Here is a 20,603-nt window from a genome sequence, read left to right as displayed (position 1 = left end):
AGCAACCCTGTCATTCCAGCCATGAAAACTTTAACAACACATTCAATACATTGAATTAAACCAGGATGGGAATTCTATGGTTCTCTAGATATTGTTGGATAGAAAGCTCCATCACCTCTAATCTCTCATCGGGATGATTAGGAATGATGGGGAGTGGAATCCAACAAATCCTTCATTGCTGTACTACATGACATGGTGGAGAGGAGAAGAAATTAAAAACAGTCAATTCTGATGCTTTGATGTTTTGGACTGAATGGGGGTATGCTTGCTAGTACATATATACCTTTTGTTTCAGAGTTTTGGAGGAGCGGGGCTTGAATCTAGCTTTTTAGGTCAAGACCAAATCAGCCATTTATGCCTGCTCTCTATGAGTTGGAAGGGTGAAGTGGGTCTGGGGAGAGATTCACCTTCTTCTCATTGCCTTATATGGGATTGGTCCAGCCAGCAGCATGGCTGCATCTGAACTGAATAGAGGCTATGATTGAATGGGGGTTGATGCATTGCATTCTGAGAGTCTGACTGAAGGCTGGCGGGTTTTCTAACATAGCTCCCTGGCAGCTTTAAAGACTGCAATGTCCAGACACAGTTGGAATAAAACACCTTTGTGCTAATCGAACAAAAGACAGAGAACAACACAATGCTGCTTGCAAGGTGCATCTCAGAAATACGCACATTAATACAAGTTAATTAATAATAACGTTATCAAAACACAGCAGGCTCATTTCTTCATTACTTACACATGAACAACCTGGTTTCCCAAATTCGGTATTGCCCCAACTGACTTGATCAAGTGCCCAACAACGTAAACAATGGAGAGATAAATGATTGTTCTGTGGCAGAAGAGAGAAAAAGTGGGAAAACACTATCAGCCAATGGCAGTGTCATGATTTATAATCTGAAAACAGAAAGTGTGTCTGCATTTCCTGATAGAGAAAGGGGCAAGCATTTTTTTTTTGTTATCTGGCTTTCCACCAGAACTGTAACTTCTGTTTCCCCATCATTCTTCAAAGTATTGGAGAAAAGCTGTGGCTGAGTCTATACCGATGTACACAGCGATTCCAGCTGCAGCAGGTTGTATTTCATTCCTCTTGTAGTGACTCCATGGGTCATCCAGATCTCGCCTAACAGAAAGCACAAATCTTGTGCAATATGTGTAGGGTTTGGTTGTTATTAACGTGTGTGCATGAAATCCAGAGAAATGTCAGTGATCTTAAAACCTACTGCAAACAATGATACTGAAGTGTGTGAGTAAAGTGGAGCTGCAGAGATGGGCTCCATACATTTCAATAAGGCTGCCTGCCAAACCAATTCTTGTAAAAATATTTATATCCTTTTCAGGGCTGCAAACAATAACACCAGTTTAAACAATTTAAAATGAATTGAAATACGAAACGGTTAAAGATAACTTACAATCTGAAAACATATCACACTATGTAACAAATTAAAATAAGTTCAAACCCAATATGTGTACATGCACAATAAAATCCTTAAACCACCGTAGGCGTCAAAGAAGTGCTTTTCAACTTTTGGGTCCCCAGATGTTTTTGGCCTACAACTCCCAGAAGTTCCAGCCAGTTTACCAGCTGTTAGGATTTCTGGGAGTTGAAGGCCAAAAACATCTGGGGACCCACAGGTTGAGAACCACTGCTTTAAACAAACCATGAGAGGGCCGCTGTTCACATGTTACCCCCATTCATTTAAGTTGTGTGTTGATGGGTCCTCTTTAGAGTTGCCAGGTGTCTCTTATTTAAGAGTTGTACCCTATTTAAGGGTTGAAAATATTTTCTTCTCTATAGCCTAAAGAAGATGTTAAAAAGTTGAAATGTTGTCTCTTCATAAAGACAGAAATGAGTGCATCATGTAATTTAAGAATATGCACAATATGTTAATTTAAAAAACATATGGCTAAGTAAGCTGATATTTTCAATTAGTATTCATGTAGAGCACCAATTTGATAATAAGTACTTCCTAATTATCAATGCTGTATGTCAGGAATGTCAATTGCTCCTTATGACTATTTTGAAAACCTGGGAACACTCCTCCTCCTTAACCATTAATGTTGGAATGTTTGGCCTTCTTGATCATTTAGACTGCAATTCTCATACTTTCTTACGATTGGCTATGCTGGTTGGGGCTTCTGGGCACTGAAATCCAAAATATCTAAAAGAATGAAGCAATAAATTACTTTATTTATACCCTTCCTTCTTCCCAAGACTGGCAACCTCATCACCTTGGGCCGATTTTAGCCCAGGTCACCCAAAGGGCTGGCCAGTTCCCATCACATGATGCCGTGCTGGTTCGATGGAACTGACACATGCAGCTAACGGGCAAGATGGGAGAGTTCCCATGTTGCCATTAAATCTATGGGGGGAAGCCGTGCGTACTTTGCACGCTCACGCTTCCCCCATGTGATCGCCCTCCCATGGATCCGGACAATGTGGGGCATGGGGCGCTGGATTCCCCATGCCTCTCTCTGAAGTGGAACGCCGCCAGCCACCTGATAAGGTAGTGGGATTCAAGGTGCCTAAACGTTATCCGTGCCCTTCTTTGCATGAATGAGACAGGATGCCAAACATTCCAGGCACTGTAATTTCTTTTTTATTTGTGTGTGTGTGTGTGTGTGTGTATACACACACACATACATACTGTATTATAACACTGCTTCTCAGAGCAGCACACTTCACTTGTGTGCTTAAGTATTTTGTTAGGGATACTCTATGGTAATACTTGAAACTAAAATAAAAATTTAGGTAAAATCATCATCTTAACTATCTTAATTTTGTTTTGATATACCCCAATTCTGATTTTTCCAATTGTAAATTTGATTATTACCTTTTTTCCATAACTGATTATGGAAAACTGATTCATGTCACCTGGACCATGCATTTTGTAGACTCGACCACTCTCCAAAATATTTCATTTTACATTGGGGATTTCTAATAATCTTCAACCCTTGGCTACTGTAAGGATTGCTCCTAAATTCAGGGGGAACAGGGAACTTTATGACACCTTCATTCGTTCTGATCAAAAGATGATGTCTTCATTCTTTCTCATCAAAAAGTCCTAGAGTTTCATTGAGACACATATTGTGACACAACACTGGTGCTCCCTTGTTTTATTTCCATTTTGCTTCAATGTTATTTCCTAAGCCCTATTTAGCCTGTTATGAAGATGCATTATCATAATTGTAATAATAGGTTTACTATATATCCATTGATATTTGTAGTTAACACTGAAGACATTGTCAAAATACATAAGGCAATTACCACTCAGCAGTTCCATAATTTGACACTAATTTGTGGTTTGTCCCTTATTGCTTTTCTCATATTAACATCTTGTAACCTCTAGAGAGTTTTAAAAATGCAACACCTATTTCTCCTTCAGCACTGAAGTGGTTGAGATTGGAATATGTACAGAACATGTTTTATCCAGGTTGGAAAACTAGATTTCACTTCATCACTGGCACATAATGGCAACACTTCGACAGGTGGTTAAATATTATTTACTAATATATCTATAATTGGATGCTTTCTTTTCTGTGTCAGAAGCGATTTGAGAAACTGCAAGTCGCTTCTGGTGTGAGCTCCTGATGGCGTAATGCCGGCAGGACTGCTAACCTGAAGGTTGGTTTGCTGACATGATGGTTGCCGGCTTGAATCCGGGGAGAGCATAGATGAGCTCCCTCTGTCAGTTCCAGCTCCCCGTGCGGGGACATGAGAGAAGCCTCCCACAAAGATAGTAAAACATCAAAAAAAATCCAGGTGTCCCCTGGGCAACGTCTTTTCAGACGGCCAATTCTCTCACACCAGAAGCGAATTGGATGCTGAAATACACACAAATAATATGGGGCATAAAGTTCTCCAATCCACTTAAACACATTTTTTTTTGTAATTGCGTGGGGCCCTTTAAAGTAATTGGGGTTCCAATCAATGAATTCTAGAGGAGAGGGACAGTGACTATTAGTAGGTTTATCATCTCCCATGCCCCAATCTCATCCACAGAACTCAATACGATTAAATATTTCATCAACACAACCATCCTTCACTACCCCCGAGGACAACATTCAGCTTTGGTTTCCAAGATGCATAAGTTGCCCAGAGATTCTCAATAGAACGGGATACAAACAAGCAAGCAAGTTAATAAATAAGTAAACAAATAAATATTAACAAGAAAATGGGTTGTTGTGAGTCTTTCGGGCTGTATGGCCATGTTCCAGAAGTTTTCTCTCCTGACATTACTCCCACATCTGTGGCAGGCATCCTCAAAGGTTGTGAGGTATGTTGGAAACAAGGGAGGTTTATATATCTGTGGAATGTCCAAGGTGGGAGAAAAAACTCCTGTCTGTTGGAGGCAGGGGTGGATGTGGACATTCCACAGATATACAGTAGAGTCTCACTTATCCAACACTCGCTTATCCAACGTTCTGGATTATCCAACGCATTTTTGTAGTCAATGTTTTCAATACATCGTGATATTTTGGTGCTAAATTCGTAAATACAGTAATTACTACATAGCATTACTGCATATTGAACTACTTTTTCTGCCAAATTTGTTGTATAACATGATGCTTTGGTGCTTAATTTGTAAAATCATAACCTAATTTGATGTTTAATAGGCTTTTCCTTAATGCCTCCTTATTATCCAACATATTTGCTTATCCAACATTCTGCCGGCCCGTTTATGTTGGATAAGTGAGACTCTACTGTATGAACCTCCCTTGCTTAGTTTTCCAATATACCTCACAACTTCTGAGGATACCTGCCACAGATGTGGGCGAAACATCAGGAGAGAAAACTTCTGGAACATGGCCATACAGCTCGAAAAACTCACAGCAACCCATTGATTCCGGCCACAAAGGCCTTTGACAATACATTAACAAGAATAAATGGTGGGGGGAGCCAAAGTCCATCTGCTTGGAGTAATGTATTTCATTCTTACTTGTATTTTCCCAGCCAGGAGTCAGCCATGTATGCCCCAAGGACCGGAGTAAAGTAACACAAGCTTGAGAAGGCATGGTAGACTGAAGTGGAAGTATTCTCATCCCAATGGAGGAAGTAGAGAAAGTACAAGGTCAGGACAGCTAAAAGGGGGGAAAAACACAAGGAACATGAGATAATGGGTTTCATTGGTAGGAGGTGAGATCAAATCACATTGTATGACAATAGCTGTAGAAGATTGCGGGTAGTTTACCACCTGAGAAAGAGTTTGGCCTCTTACTCTCAGCACAAGAGAAATAAATGAGGTTCTGCTTTCACTTGACTTGAAAATGTAGCAGTGAATGATTTCAACTTTTGGGATTTTGGGTTATTACAATAAAAAACATACAGCTTGAACAGGGGGAAATGACAACCTACGGTACCAGAGCATCAATCCTGTTTTGCTTATTCACATCTCTTCCCCATTTTCCCAAATGTTCTCCATGGACTGCTGGAAGTGTCCTAGTACTGCATTTATTGCGCTTCTCAAAGGGAAGGAAAAGCGTGAATTTTGGGCACCATGTTTACGAGCCTTCCCTCTACCATGTTAACATATTTGTATCAAAGACAAGTCATTTAAGACCATGATTCAAGATCTGAAGGCAAAGGATCAGCCATGGTGTCATTTCAAGTAGTTCCTACAATTAATTCCTCTTCCAGCCACGCTAACCTCAAACGAAACCCACTGTAAAGAGGATCAAATATCTATAGAAAAATTGAAGACAAATGTTAAAAGATACCAGTGCACCTTTCATGCCATAGTAGGAGAAGCGTTCACAAAATTCATTCACCACAATGAAGGCGATGCTGAGGGGGTAATTGGTGCCACATACTTTCTAAGGAAGGAAAGCAGAAAGAAGCAGTGTCACATTTTTAAAAAGGCATTCTCAGGTCAAGTGTACAATTGGCATTACGACGCACGCAGAACTGAGAATCACAGAAACAAAGATACATCCTTATGTTGCAAAGTGGAAGGAACAATTATCCCTGGAGAAGGTATTCAAGAAAAACACAAAGCTTACAATAAAGGAGGGCTTGTCTCAAAAACGGATGTTCAACACAATGAGTTGATGTAAAATAGAGACTGAACCTTTTCTCCTGGATACATTTTCTACTTATCTATACATATAATAAAACTAAAAACGTGTATGTGGCATGGGGGGATTGACCCAAGATTTTTGGGAATTGTAGTTCACCCACATCATTATGCATTTTCTAATGGGAGCATTCATAAAAAACAAAAGCAAAGACTGAGTTCTTTTCTAAGACACAGTGTAATATATGACCACACTGATATGACCTAACATCCAAAAACAAACAAGGCCGTTTTCACATAACCCGCGCACCGCCGGATAGCCAGGCTAATAACAGAAATAAATTTGAGTATCTTTGGGCATTACATATGAGTGCAGAAATAGTGCACATCCAGTTAATGGATGAAAGAAGAGCTGAGGATATCTCTCATAAGGAGATGCATTGACCCCCTACTAACAGAATAGCTGTTGTGGTAAACAAAATAAAAAAGAAAGACCTTATATATCCATGTGGAGAGATTTACTGAATGAGGATGAACATCAATAGATTTCTGGAAATGTCTTTTTGTTCCACTCACTTATCAATTCTAATCAAAAAGCACGTCTCAACCTGTGAACCCCATCCATCTGCTAGTTTGCAGAGAGTGCTGTGAAACCAGGAGGGGGGAAATGAAAGGGTAAAGGAACATAACCATTCCAGTGTCAATAGGATCTCTAGATATCGAATGCAAAAGGATGACTACATTCCAACAGCAAAGTAACAGCAATATTGAGTTGAGAGCCAAGCCTTTACTTTTGTCCTCAACTTGTGTGAGGCTTCGCAGTACAACAAGGAAACAATGCTAGCTGGCATTTTTCCCAGAACGCCGTTGCATCATGTTTGTAGTGTTTTCCCAGAGCATAAAAAGGGGAAGCGTAACCTACAGCGAACCACAAGCCCATTTTAAATAGCAAAAACAATACGTTCATTGTTGCTGACATGAGTCTGACAGCAACTAGCTGTTTAGGTGCGCATCAGGCACTTTTCTGCAAATTTGAAGGCTATATTTATGCACCACGAATTGGAAACTTGTAATTATGTCGCCTTTCTTTAATGCAGTTTTCTCAAACTGTGCTTCTCCAGGTGTTTTGGATTTCAGCTCCCAAAAATCCCAGCCATCTTACCAGCTGTTAGGAATTGAGGGAGCTGAAGTCCAAAACATCTGGAGGAGCACAGTTTGAGAAACAATAATAACAATAATAACTTTATTTTTGTATCCCACCTCCATCTCCCTGAAGGGACTCAGGGTGACTTACAATAACACAAAGTGCCGAAAACAATGCAGAAAATAAACACAGAATACAATAACAAATATAAAACCAATAGCATAGAAAACAACAATATAAATTCAGAACAACTTCCAATAACCTATGGTGACGACTGCCTTAATGTATGTTCAAATGGTCCCTGGCAGGAAAACCTTCCTTGAGAATAGATTAATCCATTACAGCAGGAGCAAGCAAATTCAGCAGGCCAGGGCCATTTCCACATCATTGTGACTTTAATAGAAACTCATATTGCGGAAGGGGTGGCTCCAGAGACTAGGATGTAGATCAATGAATTCAAATTGAAGGAAAAGTGATTCCACCTAGACATTAAGAAGAACTTCCTAATGGTAAGAACAGTTTGACAGTGGAATGTGCTGCCTTGGATTGTGGTAGAATCTCCTTCTCTAGAGGTTTATAAGCAGAGGCAGGATGGCCATCTGTTAAGAGAGCTTTGATTCTGCATGACAGAATGAGGTTGGAATCATGGGAATTGTAGTTTTATAAGGTCTTAACTTTCTCTGCCAAAAAATGATGGTGTTCACTAAACTACAAATCAAAGAATGCCATAGCATTGAGCAATGGCAGTTAAAGTGGAATCAAACTGCATTTATTCTACAGTATAGACCAGTGGTTCTCAACCTGTGGATCCCCATGTGTTTTGGCCTTCAACTCTCTGAAATCCTAACAGCTGGTAAACTGGCTGGGATTTCTAGGAATTATAGGCCAAAAACACTTGGGGGCTCACAGTTTGTGAACCACTGGTGTAGATACACCATCATGTTTCTGTCTAGATCTTCCACTCCTTCTCATATTTTTTCATCCTCTCCTTCTGGCACGTTTGGGTTTTGATAGGATATCAAAGTGAATATGTACAAAGTGAATGTGTAAAGAATCCAGGAATGAGAGCACAAAATATGTAGACAATATCCCAAAATTTGTTAGAGAATTCAGACAATTCTCAAGTGTAAATGCTTTAGATTTTAACCATTACAGATTGAGTATCTTTATCCAAAATGCTTGAGACAAGAAGAGTTGCTTATTTCAGTTTTTTAAAATGTTGGAATACTTGCATATTCATAATGAGCTATCTTGAAGATAAGACCCAAGGCTAAACAAGAAATTTATGTATGTTATAACTTACACCTCCATGGTAATTAACATACACAATATTTTTATGCATGAAACAAAACTTGAACCTTGAACTATTAGAAAGCAAAGGTGTCACTAACTCAGTGTTGTATGATTTCAGCTCTGTTAAAATCGTGGGTTCAGGGCCCAGAGTGCCAAACTTCCAAGGACCCAATAAGACACAGGCAAGTGAAGGCAAAATCAGAGGCTTTATTCTCAATGGCTAGAGAGGATGTCAGTGAATATAGCACTTCAAAGCACTGACATACCACAATTGAGAAATCATGGGTTTATTTATAGCATATTTGACAGAAAGGCAGGAAAGTACAGAACAACTGGAACTGGCTGGTCCCTCATTGGTCCTAGAGGGTGCCGGCTAGGATATGCAGTCTCATTGGAGGAATTTGCTTATATCTCTGAGGGCCTTTTCAGACAGGCCCCAAAATGCAGGGCCAGTCGGGCTTTTACCTGAGGCATCCAAACAACATCTCAGGTAAAAGCAAATTAATTTGGGACAAAGCAGGTAAATCCTGCTTTGTCCCGAATTAATTTGATACCCCATTAGACCCAAGCCTTCCTTAAACACTTGGGTCTAATGGGGTATGGGGCCTGTGGAGACTGACTACCAGGTAGTCCCAAAACTTCCCGGAAGTCAGGCCTCACTTCCTTTCTCATTCCTTCAGACTCCATGAGCCCGGTAAAGCAAGAGGGCACCCCCCCTCCCCCGAACCCCCCCCCCCCAAAAGCCCTTAAAAGAAGTAAAAAATTACCAGGCTGCCATGACGCTCCTGCCCTCCATCCTCTGGCTTTCTGGCATGTAATTTCTATGCACTAGGAAGCCTGCCAGAGGAGCATCATGGTAGCCTGGCTTTTTTTGGGGGGGGGGGGGGCCTTTGGTAGCCCCATGTCATCCTAGAAGTTACCGAGATTGGATGGGGATACCCAGCCGGGAAAGCCCGTCATTTTGGGGCGGATGTTGAGACAAATACCCATGCCAAAGCGGGTTTTTAAGGCTCACTTCAGTGTGGATTTGCCCCATGTCTGGAAGCACCCTGAGCCAATTGGAGGTGAAGAAATGTAATAAACTGTCATTGCACCATTTTGAATATTTGTGTCTGTTTATTGATCTGCCCATGAGAGGAGTGCAAGTGAAAAGGAATGTGGTAGGGCAAGCAATAATGGGTTTAATATTCTGACTTCGGATGATACAATGGTGTTAGTCCAGATAAACAATGGGTGCTTAAGGTGATGGCATTTCAATGGGTGCTGTAAGAAAGGGATAACAAGAGAAACAGGAAAGAGGGCCCAGGGCAGGTCCATTGTGTGTCTCCCCCAGGTCTCCCAGTTCACTGTGAAAGGATTATGGTAATTTGGGGAATTGTAATTAATAATTTTGGGGTCTAATTTTCAATAACACCAGCTACCTATGTGGACAATTTTGGATTTTGGGGTATTTTAAAATTTGGGATTCTGGGCGAGGGAGGATCAACCTGTATACAGTAAACAACTATGTTCTTTCAAAAATGAAAATAGTATGCGAAATGGATGCCACGGAAATTGTAATAAACATTATAAAATTCATGGGATCATCATAAATCAACAAGAGGTTTGAAGGCACATGCACACACACTACATGTAAGCAAAAGTTTCAGATGACACAGGGCCCAGACAAAAGTGGTAAGCAAGGAAAACAAAAGTTTAAAACTTTAGCTAGAGTGAATTGTTTCAGTCCATAGACTCCTTCAACAGGTCATAGATGTGGGCTTACGGGAACAGTATACAAAATTTACAATTCATTTTTGGTGGTGATTCTACCATGAACCTAAGAAATTGCACAGATGGCAAAGCTAATGCTTTCCTTCACTAGTCCATGAATCTGCCCAAAAGACAAACCTACACAGAGTGAACCAGTCTCATCCGATCAAGTTTTAAACAAGAGAGTTCTCCCCAGTGACTATTTTTACATGCCATCCTTTTGTTTTCTCTCTTGTTGCACAGGACATCAACCACCAGGGAAATGTATCGCTTGTGGGATTATTTTCATTGCGTTCAAGCAATTGGTATTTTGTCATTGCCAAAGAGAATTTATTTTCCAAGTCCCAACTAACACATCCATTGCTATATCCCAAATGCAAGGTGGAATTTGGGATGTATCTGTACTGTAGAACTACTGCTGTTTAACTATTATGTTTCAGTGCTATCAAATTATAGGGGTTGTAGTTTTGCCAAGTATTTAGTCTTCTCTGGCAGAATGCTGGTGCCTCACCAAAATACAAATCCCATGATGCCACAGCATTAAGCCATAGCAGTGAAAGAGGTGGCAAATTGCCTTAAGTCTACAATGCAGATGCACCCAAAGTCAAGGACACTGATTCACACATGACTACGGATGATGACAAACATGACATGAACCTTCCTTGACTTCATAATAGTGTACTTACTCAGAATGTTGTGCCTTCTGATTTTTTAAATGTATTAATTTACTACTTTGATGTTAATAAAATATTTATTATTAAAAGCTAGCATGGCAGCTAAGTGATCTTAACCACTCATTGAGCCCACAAGCATTAAGATAAAAGTAACAGACTGGTCCAGGAGCCCCCAATGTCACAGCAGGTTAAACCTCTGAGCTGCTGAACTTGCTAACTGAAAGGTTGGTGGTTCGAATCTGGGGAGCGGTGTGAGCTCCCATTATTAGCCCAAGCTTCTGCCAACCTAGCAGTTCGAAAACATGCAAATGTTCAATAGGTACCGCTTCCACGGGAAGGTAATAGAGCTCCATACAGTCATGCCAGCCACATGATCTTGGAGGTGTCTTCAGACAAGGCCAGCTCTTTGGCTTAGAAATGGAGATGAGCACCAACCCCCAGAGTCGGACACAACTAGACTGAATGTCAGGGGAAACTTTTATTTTTACTCTTTAACAGGCTGGCCCAGGGTCTGAGGTTGTATGTGTTTATGTGACTTCCACTCCCCTGCCAATTTTTGGTGACCCCATGAATTTCATAGGGTATTTTTGAACAAGGAATACTCAAGAGGCGATTTTGTCAGTTCCTTCCTCTGAAATATTGCCTATAGAATTTTGTATTCCTATCCAAGTGCTAAGCAGGGCTTACCCAGCTTAGTTTCTATCACAATAGCTCTATCAGGTCCAGTCCTACCATTAAGCAAAGGCTGGATCTACACTGCCATATAATAATGCAGACCCATATAATTCAGTCCAATGCCATATAATTCAGTCCAATGCTATATTGCACTTTGTCCATTTTAACTGTGAAATTACCTTCCCCATTTCGGCCCATTTCGGCACATGTTGCACGTTGCCTGGGTTCTATGAATTAGTCTCCAGTGTTAATATTGTATGTTTTATGTTGATTTTAACGATTGTTTTTACTGTAATTGATGTTTTTATTGGATAACTGTTTTATTGCTGTGTTTTGATATTTGATTGTTTTATCGGACAAGGCCCCATGTAAGCCGCCCCGAGTCCCTTCGGGGAGATGGGGCGGGGTATAAAAATAAAGTTATTATTATTATTATTATTATTTCAAGATCCAGCCATAGTGAGGAAACCACTTCAACAGTAGATTCATGAACATGCAAGAAATGTAATAGTTTAATTGGCTAAAAATATTTTTTTTACTTTCCAGGCGGCAGGGAAGTGTTTGTGTCTCCCATGCCAAAATAACCTGGCTGGCGTCAAGTACAGTATGTACCTAAATTATGGTATTGTTTGCTGTTCTGCCTCAGGCAACAAACTGACCTCAAGCAGCTCTGATTTTTTTTTTTACTCTTGCAACAACCTGTAAACACTCTTCCCATTCAATAAAATGGACATAATAAGTCACATTGTTAAAGTGGACCAATATAACTCAATACTGGCTTTAGTAATCCAACACAAGACTGAGCAGAAGATAGGTTTGGATGTCCAAGTAGAATTCCAGGTGATTTGAAGTAGTTCACCAAGATTTCTGATACTCAATAATTTGACTATAGAAGTAAATCCTTCAAGCTTAAGGCGACCCTATTATGGGGACGTTGGGGACTGCAAGCAAGCAACTCATCTAAGGCCTCCCACCGAGTTTCATGGCTGAGTGGGGAATCAAGCATCATAGTCCAATGCCCAAATTATATGCCAAATATCATCCATCATCCCGAGCCCCCAGTGGCACAGTGGGCTAAACTGCTGACTTGCAGGTTGGGTTGCTGACCTGAAGGTTGCTGGTTCAAATCCAAGCCAGGGAGAGCGTGGATGAGCTCCCTCTGTCAGCTCCAGCTCCATGCGGGGACATGAGAGAAGCCTCCCACAAGGATGGTAAAAAAACATCAAAACATCCAGGCATCCCCTGGGCAACGTCCTTGCGGACGGCCAATTATCTCACACCAGAAGCGACTTGCAGTTTCTCAAGTCGCTCCTGACACAGAAAAAAATCCATCACCTCAAGAAATTAGGAAAGGAGAATGAGGAATGAATGACAGCAGGAATATGAACTTGGAAATGTGTTATTGTGTAGGTGAATTTAGGAAATGCCTCCCTGTTTTAAATATACTAAGCAAAGGTGGGTGCCACCTGATTCCCCCTTCTATCTATAGCTACTGTTCACTCTTTACTTTCAAAAGAGAACATTCTGGGAAGTGAATTTTCCAAACAGAAAGCAAGAACTACCATGGCAACTCCTTTGGTTCACATTTCCCCCCACCCTTTATCTTGCCGTAGCTGCCTTTTTACTCGATTAAATGGGTGAATGAGCCAGCAGCTCTTTCTGAACTTCTAATGCTAATACCAACCCTAGGCAAGGAACTGAGTTTGTCCGAGGCCAAAACGCAACAGGGAGGAAGATTTTTTCCAGGGGAGTTGAAAAGAAGCAAAAACACCAAATACTCACCGAGGATTTTTTCATAGGAGGGCAAATTCCTTTGGGAGGATTATCTCCTGTAGAAACAGAAGTGAACAAAGTTTCCTTAGATTCTCTTTTCTGTAAGAGGTCCATCCTGCTCTCTCTTTTTTCACCTCCGTTTTGGTCAATTTGCCTCACATAGCTCTTTGCTGCCGTGGTGAGTTGTCTGGGAAGACTTCCAACAGTATGGCTTGGAGTTTTGTTCAGATTTTAAGTTAACCCTGATTGTGCACGTTTCTGCCACACTGGGGCTGGGAGGACAGTGTTACTAGGAAGGAGGATCACAGCAATAAATTGGAGACATCCAGCTGAAAGGTCACAGCCAGGGCTGTCCTCCTTGGTGACGGTAAACTGGGCTACACAGTTGCAACTGCAGTGACACACTTCAGATCCTTTAAGTACCCAAAAGCTTGAATCAGATGAAATGCAGCCTGAATGATAAGCCCTATGTTATAATTGGAGCAAGGCTGGTGGCTTTGGGCCAGCTCAGCTATAATAGTAGGTTTATTCGGCAGGAACCATAAGCATCCCTGTGTACTTGAAACTAGCTGCCTCAAGCAAAATGAGACACTGAGGACACCGGGCAAATGAGCTCCATGTGGTTTGAACTTAGATTGTTGCCGCTCATTTACGATTGAGGCACTTGCTCTTAAAGTTTTTGTGTTTCACTAATAAACTCTTGATAAGCTTGTCAATGGAAAAAAATGACACAAGTATAACAAATGCATCCTACAGTAAATAATTAGGCAGCTTCCCTCATTTCTCTGTGCTCCCTTGAATGAATAGGGGGGTCATCAGCATACCTGCATCAACGCTTCTTAAGCTATCTGATGTAGGGGATTTTCAGGGTTTTTTTTCTCAATGTGCTAGAGGCCTGCACTATAATTGTGCCCATTGACTACCACTATGGCCCCTTTCACACAGCTGAATCAAATCCCACATTTTCTGCTTTGAACTGGAATATATGGCAGTGTGGACTCAGATAAGGTAAAAGTAAAGGTTTTCCCCTGACATTATGACTAGTCGTGTCTGATTCTGGGAGTTGGTGCTCATCTCAATTTCTAAGCCAAAGAGCCAGCGTTGTCCATAGACACCTCCAAGGGCATGTGGCTGCCATGACTGCATGGTGTGCCGTTACCTTCCTGCCGGAGCGGTACCTATTGATCTGCTCACATTTGCATGTTTTTAAACAGCTAGGTTGGCAGAAGCTGGGACTAACAGTGGGAGCTCACTCTGCTCCCCAGATTCAAACTGCTGACCTTTCAATCAGCAAGTTCAGCAGCTTAGTGGTTTAATCCACTGCACCACCAAGGCCTCCTTGTGGGCTCAGACAACCCAGTTCAAAGCAGATATTGTGGGATTTTCTGCCTTGATATTCTGGGTTATATGGTTGTGTGGAAGGGCCCTCTGTCTTCTTTTCCCAGGAAAATTATTTGGGAGTGATGGACAATACCTAGTAGACAGGTGCCAGTCCATGGACCACTACTTTGACTAGTCCAACTAGTAAAAGTCTAAAGGTGTCTTTTCATAAACTTCTCAGAAGGGGGAATGGATGGGGCTTCTTTACATTTGTGCTTGTGTTTTGTGGGGTGTATCAGACAGAGCTATTCATTTTCTTATCATGTTAGAAGCAACTTGAGAACATACTGAAAATTGCTTCTGGTGTGACAGAGCAATTGGCTGTTTACAGAGACGTTGCCCAAGGGATGCCCGGATGTGTTACCATCCTGCTGGGAGGCTTTTCTCACATCCCCGCAAGTTAGATCTGACAGACAGGAGCTCATCCCGTCTCACGGATTCAAACCGCTAACCTTCAGGTCAGCAGTTTAGACGGCACAAAGGTTTAACCCATTGCGCCAACACGGCTTCATTATAGCTTATTATATCTCATGTGTTGGGAGTGGATAACAATTGTATTACCCTGTTTCCCCTAAAATAAGACATCCTCAGAAAATAAGACCTAGTAGAAGTTTTGCTGAATTGCTAAATACAAGGCCTCCCCTGAAAGTAAGACCTAGCAAAGGTTTTGTTTGGAAGCATGCCCGCCAAACAGAACACCAGAGCATGGAGGATCAGTAAATGTACGTACCACAAAGTGTTGAACATGGAAATAATGGTAGTAACAAGAAATTCTTGATAGGATTCACAGTTTGTCTGGTTATGCTGGTTTGTGATGACAACTACTGTACAGTATATAATAAATGTTCATTTTTTTTGTTCAACAATAAATGTGAATTCTTCTTCATGGAAAAATAAGACATCCCCTGAAATAAGACCTAGAGCATCTTTGGGAGCAAAAATTAATATAAGACACTGTCTTATTTTCGGGGAAACACGGTACGTATACGGGCAGTCCCTAAGTTATGAACAAGATAGGTTCTGTAGGTTTGTTCCTAAGCTGAATGTGAACAGATACATTTTTAAGTGTAACTCCAGCCATTGTTGTCTGTGCCCTTGTTCAGAAGATTTCACCTCACTTTCCGTCCCCTTGGTAACTGGATTTTGAAAAATTGGCTTGTTGTGGAAACAAGGATTGTTGAGAAAGCATCAATGGAGACACCTTTTCCTCATGATAACTATTTCAGGGGGTACCTGGGGGTAGATTTCTCTCACTTCCTGTTGTCTCACCCTCATTCATAACTTTGAGTCATTTGTAAGTCAGATGATTGCAACTCAGGGACTGTCTGTATGATATTTATGCCAGAATGTTCCAATATATTTGTTACTAGTCACATATTATTAACTTAGTCACATCACTACAAGCATTACAAGCACTACAGGCATGGCTCTGTTAGCGTTGGAGAGGTAGCATGGGGCAGTAGCTATGCAGCTGAACCTTCCTCAGTTCAGATTGGAGATCCACCAGAAACTCATTAGTTGGCTTTCTTTCAAGCATTAACTCACTTATCAGGCTTGTGGTAAAGGTCACTAGAATGGGTGTACATGAATTCTCTTTCCAATTAAAGTACAATATAAATATGAAATGTTAATAGTATTCTTATTCTGGTCAGGAAAGTAGTGAGAGTAAAACAAGGAAGGTGTACTGGCAGCATACATACAGTTTCCTCTAATGTCACCCCCTTTATGGGTAGCATTTTACCGCATCCAAGTGAGCAACGTGAGTGTTCCTGCTTTCCCTCCATTTTGTTTATATCTATCTACACAACCAAAACAAAGTGGACTCACCACTTAATTGCTGTGCACACACAGCTCGATTTGCAGCAGAATTGCTGCATCCAGGAATTAATGTAGGTTGACAGAACATGGGATTTGCTCCAGAGTGATCCTGCAGTTTTTGAGGTGTGGACAGCTGGGCAGCCTGATCCACTACCCACACAGCCAATGGACCCACCATTGTGTTGCCACTAGCAAGCAACTGCCAAGCTTCTGGGAGGGAGCTGCTTGGTGGAAGCGACACATCAGTGGTAGCAGCTGCCCCAGTGTGTCCTAAGGCTGGTCATCCATGTGGGCAGAAAAAGGACTCCAGGAGTTGCCTGAGATGCATCAGATCAACTCTAGCATGCTCAGATTGATCTAATATGCTTAGATGCCAGCCTTTGTAACCCCCCTCCCCTCCTGTAGCGCATCAAACCATTTTTTTTGAACCAGACTATTCTGCAAACTAGCAGACAGCACCTTCTGAAATGCCTCTACCTTGTTTCTGACACTGACACTTTGCAAGGCAAAAGGGCAGGGCATATAGAATTTGGAAACAAAGGAAGAGAATGTGGTGAAGAGTGGGCTGTTCCTGCAATCCTTTCCCCAGGCAATACCTAATAATGGTTCAGTTCACCTATCTACATCACTGTTACGAGGTTTAGAAGTCTAATCATTAGATCTGGCCTTTCTGAAAGATACACTTCAAGTAGAAACACCTCCGTTTTTCTTCTGCTTCAATACAATCTGCTGCCATGTATTAATTGGTCTGTCAGTTCCTGACACTGATGAGCTGTGGTCAATGGACAACAGAGTTCCTTGTTTGAAGCTGTCACCAAATGGTGTTTTGCTGTTCCTGGCTGCAATCAAAGGTTTCACTTAGGTACAAGGAGAGCTTGAATACTCTAAATGCACCAGATGCCACCTGGCAGGGTCAGGCCTGGCTAGTAATAGGATGGGAGACCACCAATGAATACCTCATGCTGTAGGCTATGTTTCAGAAGATGGAGCTGTATAAACTACCCCTGAGTATTCTTTGTCTAAGAAAATGCCATAAAATTGATAGCGTCACCATAAGTCAATAGGTGACTGGAAGGTATGCAAACAAAAATACAAGGAGGTCCTATTGCACATGCAAAGAAGGCATGAGAAATGTCTTCTCTTTCAAATTGTTTTTGTCTCTTGTTTTTGTCTCTTGTCCAACCACAGGTTAAAGCATGAGCCAATGGTAATTAAATTTCAGCATAAAGTTCATAGACTAACCTATAAACTAGTCCCAGGATCAAGTGGCTGCTGTTTCCCTAATCTAGACACAAAGACTCCTCTTTCCATTTCCTTGATCAGTTTTCTGGGAACATCAACTATTATGCATCTTTCTTATCAACAATCTCTTACCAGTCTACAAATTATGCTTTTTTCTTTCATATATATATATCTTCAAATATACATACATTTGCTGCTTACAGTGCAATACTTTGCAGCTATTAGTCTTCCACAATCATTTCTCAGATAATATCTTTTCATTAAGGGGTCACAGTCTACTATTTAAATAGTGCATATAAAGGTATTATAGGCTCCAAATTAATATCCCGTTTCCGCCTTGTCTACAGTCCTTGTCTAAAATATTATAGCTTCCTCTATGTACATTTTTAGATTAATTTTACATTGAGATGTTGGATCATTGGTTGCCATTCATTAACAAATTTCTCCTCTCAAGAGTACAATTATTTTATCAATTATCAACAAATCTGTAATGTATTTTTCCCATTCTTCTAAGGGAGGTACCTCTGAGGTTTTCCAATATCTAGTGCATGCCATTTGAGCTGCCACTGTCATGTAAAACAAAATATTCCTAATTTCCTTTCTAGTTCTTCATTGGGCATGTTCTAAATGTACACTTGTGGTGTCATTTTGAAAGTTGTGTTTAATATCTTTTCGAAATATACATGAATCTGTTTCCAGTAGTTGTTTATTTTTTGCATGATCACCACATGTGGTAAAATGTGCCTTTTTCTTTCTCACATTTTCAACATTTGTCGGTGCAATTGTACATCTTCGCTAATATTTCTGGAGGGAGATACCATCACAGGTGTATTTTGTAGTCATTTTCTTTTTTTACAACTTGACCTTTTACTGTGTGCCACCTTGTATTTTTTTTTAAACACACATAAAAATAGACACACGGCATTCCTGCTCTGTGAGCCGGAACAAAAAGCTTCACCTCTTTTCTCCATCCTGGCATCGCTGAATGGTGTGCTAAAAGCTGGTCCTAAAGTGGCGTAAGTGAGCAACAATGTTTCTCTGGGGCAGAGAGTGAAAAGTAATATTTGAAAAGTAATTTGTTCCATTTAAATTAGTTGTCTAATTTAAAAAAGAATCCATTATCATGACTTCTCAGAGTACTGGAAAGGCAACTTGGTGCATTGCTTGCTCTATTACCCATTATAACATTTGTTTTTAATTTGGGGAAGTGTTGGTGGGTTGGAAAGAGGATTAAAAATGGCATAATATTTGAAAGGATCATATGGTTAGTACCATACAATGTACTAACAGTCAGTAACTTGAAACCAATCATTGCTATGCAGTATGCTGACTCAAACAAATAAAAAGATATGATGAAAGGTCTGTTCTAAACTTTGCAAATGTTTTGTCTCTCTTTACCTCTAAAAGAATAATAGAATCCTAGAGTTGGAAGAGACCTCATGGACCATCCAGTCCAATCCCCTGCCAAGAAGCAGGAAAATCGCATTCAAAGCACTCCCAACAGATGGTCATCCAAAGCCTCCAAAAAAGGAGCCTCCACTACACTCTGGGGCAGAGAGTTCCATTGCTGAACAGTGAGGAAGTTCTTCCTAAGGTTCAGATGGAATCTCCTGTAGTTTGAAACCATTGTTCCACCTCCTAGTCTCCAGGGCAGCAGAAACGAGCCTGCTCCCTCCTCCCTATGATGTCCCCTCACATATTTATGCATTGCTATCATGCCTCCTCTGCAGGCTAAACATGCCCAGCTCTTTAAGCCACTCCTCACAGGGCTTGTTCTCCAAACTCTTGATCATTTTAGTTGCCTTCCTCTGGACACATTCCAGCTTGTCAACATCTCCCTTCAATTGTGGTGCCCAGAATTGAACACAGTATTCCAGGTGTGGTCTGACTAAGGCAGAATAGAGGGGGAGCATGACTTCCCTAGATCTAAACACTATACTATTTATCCAGGCCAAAATCCCATTGGCTTTTTTAGCTGCCACATCACATTGTTGGCTCATGTTCAACTTGTCCATGAGGATTCCAAGATCTTTTTCACACATGCTGTTATCGAGCCAAGCATCCCCCATTCTGTATCTAACTTTTAAGTATAACTTTTTAAAGCGTTTAGAAAAATGTATACCAATAAAGTGTTATTACTGGTCATTACAGTACTTTTCATGTATATATTGGTTCTGATTTCATCAACCTGCAAAAGTAAATTTGTTACAAGGAGTAACATTTATGGCTCAGGATCCTATCTGCCCTGCTGGGCTGCCACATCCTCTATAACGGTGCCACTCCTAGCTTTTCATGGTTCCTCATCAGAATGGGATGGTCATGTGACCAGCAAGTGTTTGTTCACCTTACTCCAGTCCTTTGCTGACAGGAGACATTGGCTTAGTACTAAAATAAAATAAAACCATAATAAAATCATACATGGACAACGAGGGATCGCCTAAGTACCTTGAGTAAGGACGAAAATACCTTCCCTGCAACAGTTCAGAAAGGGCAGATAGAATGTTACTGGTGACACCAAAACTCTGGATAACCTCTATTAGCATTTTTAGGGATATGTTAAACCCCATGGTGAGCCCCATAGGCAATGGATAAGGTGACAAACAGGCATTAATCATGACCTTCTCAGTGCACCCTTATGGGAATGACTGAAACCACAGAAAAACAGTGCTCTCAGCCTCACCTCAGAAAGACAATCCAGAAGAATACCATGATCAATTGTATCAAAAATTGCTCAAAGGTCCTGCAGAATCAACAAAGACACAATCCTCCTGCTTAGTTTCCAGCATAAGAAACCAGTTTCCAACCATGTCGACCTGGTAGCGCAATGGGTTAAAGCCTTG

At 41.0% G+C, this 20,603-nt stretch overlaps 1 protein-coding gene across 3 annotated transcripts in view; it reads right to left on the bottom strand.

The window, feature by feature from the left end:
- Window positions 1-20,603, bottom strand: part of slc15a2 (solute carrier family 15 member 2) — a 113,811-nt gene that overhangs the window by 90,630 nt on the left and 2,578 nt on the right. The window contains exons 2-5 of one of the 3 annotated variants that reach the window (XM_008109760.3): window positions 13,333-13,379; window positions 5,725-5,812; window positions 4,939-5,080; window positions 738-830 (exon numbers count right to left, since the gene is read on the bottom strand). In XM_008109760.3, the coding sequence (XP_008107967.1) occupies window positions 738-830; window positions 4,939-5,080; window positions 5,725-5,812; window positions 13,333-13,379 (370 nt within the window). Of the gene's footprint in view, window positions 1-737; window positions 831-4,938; window positions 5,081-5,724; window positions 5,813-13,332; window positions 13,619-20,603 lie in introns of those variants that run through there. The other 2 variants (XM_062967404.1, XM_062967403.1) reach the window with 2 other exon arrangements.

This window comes from Anolis carolinensis, chromosome 1, assembly GCF_035594765.1.
Source record: "Anolis carolinensis isolate JA03-04 chromosome 1, rAnoCar3.1.pri, whole genome shotgun sequence".
Classification (NCBI taxonomy): domain Eukaryota; kingdom Metazoa; phylum Chordata; class Lepidosauria; order Squamata; family Dactyloidae; genus Anolis; species Anolis carolinensis.
Note: the sequence above shows the minus strand (reverse complement) of the source record. Positions and strands in the feature narration are given on the sequence as shown.